Source organism: Phalangium opilio, unplaced genomic scaffold (assembly GCF_054372755.1).
Source record: "Phalangium opilio isolate 3A_F unplaced genomic scaffold, DU_Popi_V2 ptg000002l_1, whole genome shotgun sequence".
Lineage (NCBI taxonomy): Eukaryota > Metazoa > Arthropoda > Arachnida > Opiliones > Phalangiidae > Phalangium > Phalangium opilio.
Genome location: NW_028324144.1, coordinates 1665010 through 1680095, shown reverse-complemented (window position 1 = coordinate 1680095; position 15086 = coordinate 1665010). Strand labels below are relative to the sequence as shown.

General features: G+C 39.0%; 1 protein-coding gene across 4 annotated transcripts in view; it reads right to left on the bottom strand.

The window, feature by feature from the left end:
• The window catches only part of LOC149718198 (ER degradation-enhancing alpha-mannosidase-like protein 3), a 32542-nt gene that overhangs the window by 17178 nt on the left and 278 nt on the right, over positions 1 to 15086 (bottom strand). For all 4 annotated transcript variants that reach the window (XM_089871161.1, XM_089871162.1, XM_089871163.1 and 1 more), the window contains exon 2: positions 8007 to 8052. In XM_089871161.1, coding sequence (XP_089727287.1) covers positions 8007 to 8052 — 46 coding nt within the window. The remainder of the gene's footprint in view (positions 1 to 8006; positions 8053 to 15086) is intronic.

Genomic DNA, 15086 nt, shown 5'->3' with positions numbered 1-15086 from the left:
GAAAAATAAGTTTCTAAAATCACAGCGCTGTCAAAGGCTTAGTAATGCAGACTAAATAGGACAAGATGGAAGTCCTGCAAAATTAATTAACCACCGAGTGTATAAGACTTCAATTCTCGCTTCCGTCGTTCTCCCTCGAACTAGTTATCTCGAGCTGCAAGTCTCTCAGTATAGCATTACGAACTGTATAGGTAGTGTCATACTTATGGAACTAAACGGGCTATACTATCCCTTAAAATCCACGATCTGTGCGATCTACCATCGCATATAATACTCTACCTTGAACCAACAAAAAGCGAAAAATAAATAAAAATAAACCATAATAAACAAGCGAGGGAGCAATACATATCGCCATGGAACGCCGGCAGGAATTCTAGATGAAATCTGGGACTAAATAAGCCTATAACATAACACGCTGCCAATCTTCAAGGATCCAGGATGGAGGAAAGAAACTGCATGGGAGGATAGTAGCCGAGGCGGCCGTTTTCTGGACCGGAAGGACAAACCGCGGGAGATTTGGCCTAAGAAGAAGCGCAAGAGGAGAGGAGAGGGAAAGGGGAGGTGAGGGGTTGGAATGGCTTCCCAGCAGCATCCTTCGAGGCGAGATAAGCTAAGCCCCGATGGAAACGACAGCCAGAAAAAAAAAAGGATACCAAAAATGATATTTTTTTCTCGTCTCTCTAACTCTCTCTCGCTTGCTTTCCTTGGAGCTTTTAACATCGAGCTATAGCAAAAGTCGACGACGACTCGGCATCAAGGAAGCTGGAGCTTCAAGAGCAAGTATATAAGAAAATAACACCACGTTGATTTCAAGATGGCCATGGGTCAAAATGGTTGCACTGGACAGTTTGGTCAATCATGTTCGGTTTTTTTCCCCAACGATTCCAGTTTAGGTTTTAATTAAATGTTTAATACTTTAATTAATAATTAATTGGACTTGGTAAGGCAATTAAATTTAATTGGATAAGTTCTAAGGGTTCTTAGTTATAAAAGCTATGTTTTTAAAAAAAATTATGAAATAAATGATCCCAAAGAAGCTCAAGATGAGGAAGATGGAAAAAAGGAGAAAGTTTCACTTATAATCCCAGAGAGAGAGAGAGAGATAAAATTATAATTAATCGTGATTATATTCTAATTCAAACTTAATTAAATAATATTGAAAAAAGACTTGGATAAAAAATAATACCATAAAGTATTAGTGACTTCGTCAAAAATTGATATAGGCCTAAATTTGAAAGAATCAATTGGCAATTCGATTCGTTGAAACACGAACTCAAAGTAAAAACATCAAGACAACGTATTAAATACCCTTGGGTCATAATACGAAAAGTACAATATTACTATACGATTGGTGCCCTAAGGGTTCCAAAAATATCGGAAGAGATAAGAAAAACAAGCTTTCGAAAATAAGTACAAAACAAAAAGCATTTTGATTCCTTTCACTATATACGAAGAAATATAAAAGAAATAAAAAAATATGCTCTTCAAGAATAATATTAATAAAAATTCGATGATCGGAAAATGATAGTAATCAATACACGTCGATACTGAAGTCTATGACCCTGATTGTTATTTTTGATATGTTGTATAAGCCTCCGATAAGTAAGTAAACGAAAAACTACACGGATCGGTCAACTCCGTTATAGTTTTACTAAAATTATAAGTTTATAAGACATGTTCCTTCCATAAGTATGACACTTTCTATACTATTCGTAATGCTACTGAGAGACTTACAGCTCGAGATAACTAGTTCTAAGGAGAACGACGGAAGCGAGTCAATTGAAGTCCTACACTCGGTGGTGGTTAATTTTGCATGCAGGACTTCCATCTAGGTCCTATTTAGTCTGCATTACTAAGCCCAAATTTGACAGCAGCGCCTCTTCGCTTTACCCTGAATCTACGACCTATACCTCACTCACTCACTTCAAAATTACAAGCTCCAGTTTATAACCAGAAATTAACAAACTTATGGAAGGAACATATCTTATGAACTTATGAAATAAAATCCATTGCTTTTTCCTCGAGTACATATATATATAGCTCTTTCTGCATTTCAAAAATTAATTAAAATTCCGCGACATTAATTAAATTGCAATTGAAACAAGATAAAAATTTAAATAACGGCGGGAAGAGAAGAGTGTTTGTAAATCTACTTTGAGTCATCATTTAGTGCCTCGGAAATTATTCCCGGAATTTCGCCTTTAATTTACGTCGAATTTCGAGGAATACAACTTTGTCTCGTACCGAGATTTAACATCGCGTAGTACCAACGGAATAAACGGAAATCCCTGAAATTTCACTGGTGGAGTAGGGCGGTCGGAGGGGGGCGGAGCCAAGAATGGACGACCGATAACGACCGGGAGATGTCGCGTTAAAGGGAGCGTGAAGAGTGATAATTTTCAAGTCGCCTAAATTAAGATTGAGAGACCATTTTTACTAAATTTCTATTTTTACAGAAATTTCCCACAAAATTCAAACAAAGCTCTCATTGGCTAAATTTTTATCCAATCAAAGAAAGGAACGCGAAACGCGTAATTTCGTGGACTGTACTTCTCCCAAGGCCTAAGCTTAATCTCATGGACTGGACTGTACTAATTGTACTTGTACTTCTGCCAAGGCCTATAAATACAGTCGAATCTTTTAGGCCTAACTTCGTAACTCGGTTAGAAATCAACGTAGAAAGATGTTTTAGAGAGAACATTTTTAAGTGTCATTCTAAAGGGGTATAAATAAAATCAACTTCACGTTCCCTTTATAGGTATATAAGACTTGGTTCGTAAAATCCATGGCAGGTCCACTTTTCCCTCCCTCCCTTCATGAGCTTGGAATCTGTTTTGGTGTACTCAAGTACGATTAGTGGAGATAATCAGGCTTTGGACATCAAGGGATTGGGGTTGGGGGGAGGGTGGAGTCGCTCCTCCTAACTGTCCGTTGTATATAGTCACAATCAATTCCAATATAACAACAATGACCGTTTATCTTTACTGTTCGAAGCGCAACTTTGCAAAGATAACGCGGCTTCTATAACCTCACGTCGCAAATGTAACCAACTCACGAACTATAGTTAGATTTTTACAAGAATCTTGTACTTCCTATATCCTTTATGATAAGCAGCGTACAAATTTAAATTTTCATTTTCAGTTCAGCCTGAACATTTCCTCGCGTACCAATCACGCGTAAAACAATTAAGTTTTTCATTAAATTTGGCTTAGCGAATTATTATATCCATTAAGAATAAATATTAATCTCGGATCTATACCGGAAAATAATAATAAAAATTATTCCGCTTCAAAATTATTCCAAAAAAAATAATAAAATAATAGAATAAAATTCAATTCATTAATTACGCCTTAATTGAGTTCGTTACGGATTCAGATTCTAGACTAATTACCGGTGTAACGTTTTTTGCCAATTCCAGACGTCTGCTATTGATTGGGAATGAAACCCTCCTTTGTTAGTACTCGGTAAATTAAAGCCCTCTAGAGCAATAGATAAAATGAAGGCCCCTTCAGACGGTACAACATTTTTGACTGAAGAAAAATTGGTCACTGATCAAATTTTTATTAATTTGGTCATTCAACTTGTCCAACCAACTTCTGTTGACACGATCCAACTAGTTTACTCAAGTTTACTAGTCTAAATGAGTCAAAAAAATTATATCGTCTGAAAAGACCTAAACAGTCAACGAAGTCAGAGTTCGTAACTACACGCGGAGGGATACAAGCGGTGCTTTTGGTTAGGTAACTTCATCCGCCCCTGTGACGTTTGCTTCTCTTCTAGAATTAATGGAACTGTCTATTCTATTTAATCAAAAAGTTTCTCTACAAAATGAAATGGTAGATTGATTCTACTTTACACTACACTATCCCTTTAATACCCCCCCCCCTCTTTCCCCTGCATGGTAACTGTTACTAGATCAACGGTTAATATTACGAAATCGAGACAGAGTTGCATGGTCGCCTTGCATTTATACAGTTACTTTTTTCCGCGGGCAAACCAATCCAATATGTTGCCATATAATAAATAATACTATGGAAAAAATATTCTTCAAATCTCGCTAAGCCTTGGCTGGCCTAAGACTACTAGCCTACTAGGCCTAGGATTCCGGGGAAAGGAAAATAAGCCTTTGTAAATATGACCAGGGGATTTCGATTCGATTCCCGAGCTCCTATACCTCAATAAATAATTCATTAATGTATCGATATGCAATGTTGCTTTGGTAGGGCCGAAGTACAGGGCGATTTATTTTGTCGAAAATGTAACTTCTAAGGCATCTAGCCCGGTCTCTCCCTAAGGGATATAGTTTTCTAGTTATAATTTTTGTGTTTTTTGGAAAGCCCCTTAAAATTAAATAAGAAATTAAGGGGTCATCCATAAATTCATAACTGGTAAACGGCGGCCCTTAGGGCAAAATTCCATAGGACCTTTCTTTTGAAACACCCTGTACATATCTCATGTTATAATGCAAAAACCAACCGGAGCTTGCTCTAGATTTAAAGGAGGTATAGTACACTCTAAAGGTATAAATTCTGCAGAGAAAATTATTCCATTTTGAGAACTCGGAAAAGTCACGCTATACTTTCAAACTTCAATCGTTTCAAAATGTATATGGGACCGTGGGACAACAAACGTTGTATGTCCGAATAGTCAGGGTTGCCTACCCAATTTTTTACATCGAAAGGGTCTATTTAAGCGCTACGGTACGGTCGTGAAGGTAAGCATACGCAGAGGGGGGTCGACACTATTCCGAGAGGTAAACTAAAGGGGGAAGGGATTCTCATATTACTCGGTGCGAGCAAACTTCAATGAAGTACACTTTTGTTTTTAAATCTATGAAATTTAGGTTTGTATTGAGTCTAATTCGAAACATTTTAAATTCCGCGTGCTTTCCTTTCATTGGCTCTAAGATAACCAATAAAGTTCTAAAAGATACGATGCAAAATCGGTAAAAGCTATCTAGGTATTTGCATAAGTCAATATGTTTCATAAGTTTGTTAATCTCTGGTAACTTAGAAACTGGAGCTTGTAATTTTGAAGTGAGTGAGGTAGGTCATAGATTCAGGGTAAAGCGAGGGAGGCCTGGTGAGGCGCTGCTGTCAAAGGCTTAGTAATGCAGACTAAATAGGACCTAGATGGAAGTCCTGCAAAATTAATTAACCGACTGTAGGACTTCAATTCTCGCTTCCGTCATTCTCCCTCGAACTATAGCTCGAGCTGTAAGTCTCTGAGTAGCATTACGAATCATATAGGTAGTGTCATACTTATGGAAGGAACATATCTCTTATAAACTTATGTTATTTGGTATTATAGCAAAGGAGTGTGCCGAGTAAAAATAAAATACAGGAACACGGGGACTTGAATATTTTGATCGATTCTAAAAGACTTTGGGGGCGCGATAGGTCGAGGCCGGGTGCTGGTGGTCCTTGGGTCCTTCCCCCGATGCCAAGAGAGGGGGGTAGGCAATAATGTAGGGGAAGGAAGATCCCCCCGATCAATCACAGGGGCCAAAGTAACATAGGGTGGGCACTGGGCGAGAGAGCTGGGGCATCAGGAGCTTCCCGAAATCCGGAAGGTAATCCCGGGAGAAGAAAAAATCTTTCACTGCTAAAACCGTCTTGGGGTATTACGCTATATTGGGATCCCAGCGCCGTTTATTCCTTTTTTTTAGACCGGGATAAAGAAATAGATCTAAAATAGGTTTAAAGGGATTGTAAAGAAGGCATCGAGGGATGGGTAAAAATTATTTGAAATACGTCACACGTCACAGGCACCACGTGACGCCAAAGATACATAAATGAAAGGACTCCAGACGGAGTGGCACTGGACACCTAGTCCTTGTTTTTTCGCGAGATAGAGCTATCTCAGCTATGACGTCAGTGCCTAGGTAACACGTCACGGGTTTAGCTATGACGTCAGTGCCTAGGTAACACGTCACGGGTTTAGCTTTGACAGTGGGCGGCCATGTTTGGTACCGCTTTCGTTGTATAGAGAGCTTTCAGTTGGAGGAGGAGCTGAGTCTCGTGACATAATTTACGCTGCCATATTGGTGGGTTTAAAGCAGGAATGAAGCAGAGACCACCCAACCAATATGGCTACCAGAACAGCGGTAAGACTTGGGAGGGTGTGACGTACTACTATCACATCTGAAAGCTCTCTATGGATAAAGAGCATGGATGACGTCACACTAATGCTTCTGAGATAGCTCTACTGCAGTGCCAATTCCCCCAGTGCTAGTTTTTGAAATAAAACGAGCTAAGTTTCCTTGAACCACGCCTTCCCTCGGTCACGTGTGCCTATAACGTATTTCAAATAAGTTTTATCCACCATCCGATGCCTTCTTTACAGACCCTTTAAGTTTACATGCATGTATTTATCCAAATCCAATATCTTTGAATGTTCTAATGTTTAAAATGCATTGGACTTAATTAAACTTTACTTCGAGTTAATTTATTTCTGGTCTGACCATCATTGGGTTTTCGAACCTAATTCAATTAAGTTTGGCGCGATTTCTATTCACGTAACCGCGCGCGCGGCTGTAAACGATCCCATGCATTAAAAAGCGGGAAACAAACAAAAGACCCTAAAATGGAGGGAACCAAAAACAAAAAAAAAAAAAAAAAAGAATTTGGCGGGAACTACTCTCATCTCATCGATTAATCTAAAATTCTACGAAACAGTTTTTCTCGGCTACTTAGACTCTTCCTGATTTCTGACAGGTAAAAGCGCGTGATAGAGTGCATTACTTTGCAGGCAGATACGTGCTTTCCGCTAAAAGAATGAATGGGGGGAAAAAACTAAATAAACCGCGTTGGAGTTTCGGAGCTCGGGGAGAAGAAAATCTAATGAAATAGTGCAGAGGTAATAAAACGCCTACGAGGGAACGTTTACTTTACGCCCAATCCATAACAAAGACTGGCAAGCTTTCATAAACACTGAGAGCACCCGAAAAACGGAGACCATATTCGTCTAAAATAACAAGATGAGTTTAGACCTATTCCGTTGCCTCCAAAACTTAAATCCTTTAGCATTTTTTCTGATATTTTTTATGAATTTCCTGACGTTTTAAAGAATGTTCCCTGACGTTTTAAAACTTCCATGATTTCTAAGGACTTTCCTTGTCATTTTATAAGATTCCCAGACATTTTTGTTGAAACTCCATAAACACGCAAAAATCCGAGAATCAGAAACCATCATCTCAAAATCCCTTTGAAACCTTACAAGTTCCAAGGGGTTCAACATCGAGGAAACAAAAAAGGAATCCGGGTCAGGAAAAAGCACCGTTCCACGTATAGTAATAAGGAAACTAGTGATTAAAGTTGGTGAGAAAGACCATATAGACGCAAAAAACGCAAACCCCGACCAAAAAAAAAGAGTCTAAAAAACTATATTCTAAGCCTTGGTCAGTCTTAAAGGAATAGTACCACCTACAGGAAAACCATTCCCAAATGTTTCCCAAAACCCCTATAATACCAACAGGCTCTGGGGTTAAAGTACACCTTAAACCCTAACAGAGTGTACAAGTAACTAAGGAATAACGATGGAGGGACACTTACGAGGAAAACTGCTCAGATGCTCAGAGACTCTAGTTTACAGACTACTATGGAGCATTCATATCATTTACACAAGGAGGCGTGGCTTTAGACTCCATCAGGGAATCGGGACTCCTTGGGTAACACCTAAAGCCTCCTTGTTGTGTAACACCTAAAGCCTCCTTGTTGTTTAACACCTAAATGGTATGAATCCTCATAGTTTGAAAACTATGTACAGACTCCAAGTAAGAAATTAGGGTAATCAGAGTTGTAATGTCCTGATCTTAGTGTTATTTGTCTACGGGTGTCTGAGGTTCAAGAGGAAAGGTGTTCTCCCCATAGGCGACTCCCTATTCTAACACTTAAGAGCACGAACTGACCAAGATAGTCGGTCAGTCAGTCCATAAGCTTAGAACAGGCGATATATCTTGAATAATTTAGTTTTGGGGATACGTGAGGAGAGCTGGATGCACTTACCATGTAGGCGTTATAGGCGTGGTAGAACATTTCTTTGGCTTCTTCTCTGTTAAAAGAAAAGAAAACAAAAGAAAACGATGGTCAAAATTGAGGCTTACCAAAACACGCATCACACACACATAAGTTCAAAGTTTGTACAGGGTTGTCAAGATTTGAATTTTTAGATTTATTCCTGGACTATGTATTTAATATCTACACCCTGTTTTTTGGGTAGTTGTTAATGTTAAGAATACTATTGTGTTTTAAACAAGTTCAAACTCTTAATTTGGAAAATTGTGTTTACACGGGGTTCATAACTTCATATACAAAGTCTTGGAAAACCAATTTCCCTGAGTATTCTAGGTTTTTTCCCTTATAATTCCCAGAGTTTTCCAGTTTTTTTTACCCATATATGGAGTAATAACAACGGGAGTGGTTTTTTATAGTTGAAGCAACAATTTCCGAGCAAACTTACTCAAACATCATGCAACAAATTGCCCTGAATTTTATTTAATTAAAAATTATAAATTTTCCTAAGTTTTTTGTCAATTAGGCCTACTTAATTCCTTGATTTTTCAAGTTCCAAACCTGCATGCAGGAAATGCTCTGGCAACCCTGAAGCGCATGCGCAGTTAAAGGTAAGAAACTGGGGTGGGAGGAAATTTATCTAGCCCCTTTAGCATAAGCCCCACTTTCTCCAAAAAAATTACGACGTGGAAAAAATTAAACAAAGAAAATTAATATTTTCCATCAAAGAAAGAACTTAGGGAAAGAAAAAATATATATTCTTTAAATAATGAACTCTGTATAATGAAAAATTAATACACACATTCCTATACACGCGGGTCCTCTTTCTTGGTCCTTCCCCCCCCTCCCGGGGCCCGGTCCACCACCCTGGACTGGTCCTTAATTTGATTAAATTACAATAATCCGATAATCCATTAACAAGGAGTGGGCTTGTCATAATAAGGAAGGTTCTAGGGGGGGGGCAAGGGGAAGAAGGATGAAAGGCCTTATCAAAAACGCTAATTTTCCTTGCTCCTAAGGCTCTTCTTCCTGAAGAGCGGGAGTAACTTAACAACAATAAGTGTAACACAGAATGAACTGTTCACGTTAATCTTAGAAGCCATAGTGTGAAGTCACCCAAACATGGCGGCGGCTCACTGTCAAAGCTAATTCCGTGACGTTATACCTAGGCACTGACGTCACAACTAGGGACAAACTCAACTAAACTTTCTTAAAATGAATATCATCACAGGAAGGGCTCAAGTAGAAGTTGTCATATTTATGTTTGTTACGTTATTTATGCTAGGGAGGAAATATGAGGTCCTTTGTTGTTCACCGCGGCCATCTTGTATACACTTCTTCAAAGGATGTTTGGTTCGTTGGGTTTGATGTGTCAAGAGGGAAGTTTGGTGTAAGAGAAACAGGAGGCGTGGTAAAAAAAAAGAGTACCTGATAATAATAGGAAATAAAGTTTGGGGAATTTAGGATGTCTTACATATTTCTTTTAGGTGGTATAATAAAGAAGCGATATCTAGTTTACTAGGGAGAAAGTATAAATTCGCCACATTTCCAGCTTTATCTCCAATGCAAAAGACGGAGTTAATCTCCGCCGCCTCTAAATTACAACCAGCATCTCATTGGTTCTTGAAAACTCACGTCAGCGCGACGCGAATTAGGAAAATTACTTGTATTTTCCGACTGAGGAGAGGCTGCGAAATAGCCCGATGGCCTCCTTTTACGTCCCCCCCTTGAATTTTGAAAGGGGGACTGGGACTATGGCACGCGCTAATACTTGGGCATCTTATACCTTCTCCCTAATAAACTAGATATCACTTCTTGATAATATCCATGATTAAAACTAAAGGTTCCTCGGTGTTTGTCTATCCATAATCAGTTATGAGTTCGTATGGCGTTTTACAAACCCCGCACGCTGAGTTCAGCAACCCAAAAGAAGCAAAGCAAGCGTGCATCCAACACACAAGTACTAGCTCGCTGGCTGTACTTGCCTGGCCGTACCACTTGACAGAAAATCAATTAAAAATATAGTAGCGCAGTAGCCAAACACGAGAGGTGGTAGTAGGTTTGTCCGGGGGTCGGGAGGGGTCAAAAGCAACGAGGGTTAGTTTTCTTTTTTCAATTTTAGCTTTTGTGTGCGAGAAAGAGAGAGAGAGAGAGAGTCTCGAGAGTCGATCTTGTTAATTAGCAAAGTTCCCTTTACCCTCTTCTACCCCTTACACTCACCAAGCCACGCCACTACACTACACTCAGGATAAAAAGAGTATATTCTAGACTGATGGACTTTCATTTTACTAAATAGCTGCACCTAGGCCTTGGTTATGGCAAAGCAATCTTCGTTATTTCGGGGGTTTTTTCTTCTATTTTAGGAACTCGAAGTGAATAAATCGATTATTTTTATAATAAATTTTTAATCGAAACATATTTTTGAGGTTGGAATACACGCGGTTTAAAAACTAAAGGGGTTTTCGACGTTCCTTCAGTGACCAGTGTTGCCAGGCTGTTGGTGAGTTAGTAGTTCAGTTTCATTCGGTACTTGCATGAACAACACCAACTTGAATCGCGGTAGGTCTGACAATACTGCAGAGACGTTTAAAGCTCCTTTGGTGACAGCTTCTCAATAAATAATAACAGAAGGGGATAACAGAAGAAGTATGACACTCTGTATAATCTTAATGCTCTAGTTATGTAACATAATTCTTCCCAGGCGAGGGAGCCCTCTTTGTTTGCCCACCCGCTCATCAAATTTCAGATGGGAATCGCACCGTGCTAGGGTGAATTCTATAACTGTTTGGTATTTACTAAATCCTCAGCAGCAATCAACCCATAAACCTTGATTGTCTTGACGTGGGACAAAAACCCATCACAACCGCATGCGTCTTTGGCAAATAGCTAAGCGCTAATAGAGTAATGATAAGGTTTAGTAACCTTGCCCCAAATGTTAACCTCATGTTGGGAAGAATAATGTTACAATTACCCGGCCCACTTTGAGGTGGTACACTTCACTCGAAAAAAAAAACATTATATACTTCTGATGATAATAATTACAACAACAACTTAACGCAAAATATTTTGGTTTCCAAAGGACATATAATAATAAAAGTGTGTACGATTTAAAGCGCAACAAAGGAATAAGGCATAACTGAAAATGCTCATTCCCTAGCCAACATCTCTTCTTAAGCAATTGCAATTTTCTAAGAAGTTCCTCCACTACTCTTTACTCAAAGTGGAACAACGGATAAGGACCCACAAAAAAAGAGAGAGAAAAGAAACAGACAAAACAAAGGATGAAGAAAAAAATAATACGACGTCCAATTCACAATTATTCATTTCTGTCCAAAAGGGAAACGATTATTTCGATTAGGCTCTTCTAGAGAAGTAATACCACGCTTTACCCCTGCACGTCACGAGTACCGCGACTGTACCGATCATTTGTAAAGACCAAGAAAAAATTACCCAATGGGCGTCAAGGGACTGTCAAAAAAAATCACTCGGTCATTCACTAACAGGACCCGGGGGGGGGAATAGGAAGTTCTCGATCGGGGGGCAGTTGACACGACACGAATTGCGGGTTCAAATTAAAACCCAAGAAATTTTCCACACTAAAATAATAAAATTCCACGAAACGTTTTTGGGCCAATACAAATTTCCCCTGACTTTTACAATGGACCAGCTGACCTGCATGGTATGATCAGGTTACGATGCAAAATGCAATTGAAAAATAGCATAGTTTATATAGTGTAATAGTGCAAAAAGATGGTGAAATCCTACACGGTCTTCAAGAAGATGGAAGCTAAAGCCTAACTGAGAGATTGCGGTGGAGAAAAATATGTTTGTTTCAGTATGGGAAAGGAAACCAAAGGTGAAGGCGACGTACAGTGGGTGCTGCTCGCTTCCAAGGAACGATTTGGAACGGCAAAAACGCGATATTGCCATCAGAAAAAGAAGGCAAGGATATATGACGCAAACCTAACATGAATATTCGCTACTCGAGTGTCAAGGTAAAGGCACAAATTGAATATTATTTTCTGATTCAAATTTCCCTAAATATTCCCACGATTTTCCCTAAATATTTACTTAGATAAAATCGCTTGTCGTATAAACCAGTTACAAGTCAACTCTTAATTAGGAAATCATCTTTTAAAACATAAATACAGACTGGTATTCCATAACTGAAGTTTTACGACTAATTTTGAGTCAAAATTGTTCTATGAAGGGACACTCTAAACACCTTCAACCCAACCTTCGTAAACCCAAGTAATATTACCCAAAATTCCATGACTTCTAAATCTTGACCCCATTTTTAAACTCCCTGACTTTTCAAGGCTTTCCTTGACCAGTCCGATTAAAAGGTAAATAGCCCCTGGTTTTAGGAAAAGGGAGCTAACAGTTCTGACCCTGAAACGTCACACCCTTCTACCTCTTACTGGAGTTTCATCCCCCCTAACGGTGTTAAACAGTATTCAACGCGCAAAAATGCCAACCAGAGGGGGGGGGGCTGCGTGACGTCAGACTATCTCTTCCCCCTAGCATGCAGTTGTTAGCTCCCTATTCGCATATGAAAACCTATTCACGTGAATTTAACAGATTCATTTCTGTATTGAATAAATTCCTAGTTGTAGTAGGTACAGGAGGGTTGTATTTTTTTTTGGGGGGGGGGAGCTACTTGCAATGACGGATGTGACCACGAGCGCGCCACATGCAAGCGTAGCATACATACCATAATCAATATTCCTTTATAGAATCTCCCTCCCTCTACATGCGGCTCTCTTATATCCCCAGAAATCTCCTTTGGTGGATCTCTAAGAGAAGGATAATTCCCTAGCTGGGCCTAGCTATATAGCCTTTGAGGAATATTAAGGAAATGACACCTATGGTCGACGCGTCAAACCCTCATCCAGGGCACTTTTCTACCCATTATGGAATGCTGGCTGGACACATCAGCAAAGGTATATAGGGCTATTCCATCCATTAGCGTTTATTCTTACAAGTAAGCGCGAGTAATTAAGCTAAATGTAACATCATACACGTCCTCTCCATAAGATATCATCAACATAGGCATAGTTACACGACGCCTTTTAACTCTGGTTCAACAAGAGATATCAGGAAGGAGTATGTCATAGTCCTATTTTTCCTCTTTCTAACGATATCGAATACTTGGGGTGACAATAATCAGGGCCCGAGTAATTAAGCAAAATATAAAAACGCGGCGCTAATTCTCACCATCCCAATCCTAAGTTTGCTAAAAATCTGTATTATTTTTCATTGAAAGCTGATTATATCGAGCATCAATTGAGATAGGCTCAAGTATTTAGTATCGTTTCAAGTCGGTCAATAAACCCAACCAAACTGCGCATCACTACATGACAAATGAAGGTTACTATTGAATAGATGATGTTAAGTAAAATAACAACAATAAGTACGATGTTCACCTAATGAATACGTCAGTGGAGGCATAGAGGACAGGTTTCTTGGTAGACACGAGGGTTACCTTGTCTAAATACCACTTCCCGTCTCCTTAGAGGAATTATAGTAAAGCAGATGACATTTTTCAACCAATAAGGAAATGTCTTATACAGAAGGCAATAAGTCAAATGGGCAAAAAACCCGGATCTAAAGTGTCTACTCCTCTACTGCATATTCTCTATGGTGGAGGTAAATCCATTTCCGCCAACCCAACTTGTTAGTGGCAAAATCACTATCATAGGGGGACAACAACTAAAAGCGACATACTTCTTGTTAAAACGTTACTTATGGGGTATTTTGAAACTCTCCGCCCTTACGCAGTCGACTTAACAGTCTAGAATCGTGACAAGAAACGATCATGCATTGATAACTCGCGTGATCGAACTCTCTCCCTCTTTACTATTCTAGCAAATTTCGGAGGGCCAGCTAGATCTAAAGGTTTCATCCAACCAATCCCGAAACAGCTGAACAATCTGGATTATCATTATTATTATTATGCTAACACTATTCGAGCCGGCTCTACACCTACGCGAGGGGTAAGACACAGTCACTCCTACTATTATCACTCAGAAGTTGGTTTGCCACGCGAGCTGTGTTATTAAAAATTGAATTATGTCCTCCTCAAAAACGTTAAAAGAATTCTATCTAAAAGTTGCCAGGGTTTTTTTTTAATAAATTTACGAAGTTACCATCCCCTCGAATCTTCGCGTTTCAATATGGATATTAGATGATAATTTAATGGTTAGGCTCTGTCTTAATTCTAAAATAGACAGCGCGAGTTATAGTTATTAAAATTGGATACCGGAATTTAATGCGCATTAGTTAATGCAGCGAAATCATATTTCATCATTTAGTTAAATTATATTAAATATGGGACCTAGCTGAACTTAAGTACAATTCTGTTATTCAGTATTAAGATCTTTAAAATTCAAACTTCGGATTCAATGTAAAACTAACATTGTTTTAACCCTTAAAACTAGTACCCGCGCTTTGTACCAAAAAAGATGAAAAAGAAATTGAAATGAATAAATCTGAATAACAATTTTGAATTCAGTGACCCAAAACGCGTAGTACCAGGCTTTGTTTGTCCAAAAAACTGACCTATTTACGTGGCTTCAAAGTATAACCACTTCCCCCAATTTTGACCTTTATCAATGGCCCCCGCTAGCCCTGTCAAATTTGAATATTAATTCAAGGCTGTTTTAGACAAGGTGTAGATTTATCAAAATCAATTTCCATTTCATTTGATTGGGGGAATATTCGCTTACATTTATCATTTAATATCGTCGTTTAAATAAGGTAGGTGTAGAAAAGGAGGCGTTCGTCACAGTTGGCCCTCTCTCTCTCTCTTGTTAAATTAGTGGTTTAGAAGGTTATTTCCCCCTTACCCCATTATTAGCTACTGTGTATCCTCTAAAGTACATGGTCACCAAATGTTAGGTGATAACCCCCTGCGGCGCTAATACAATGCAACGGCGATAGGGCTTATACCCGCTAAACAATAGAAGTTGTTTTTCTACGCGCTAACCCTAAAAGGGTTAAGGGTTATTAAAAAGTTAAACTTTCTAAAGAAAGCTTATAACCAAGGCTTAACGATGGGGTCATTTTATCCTA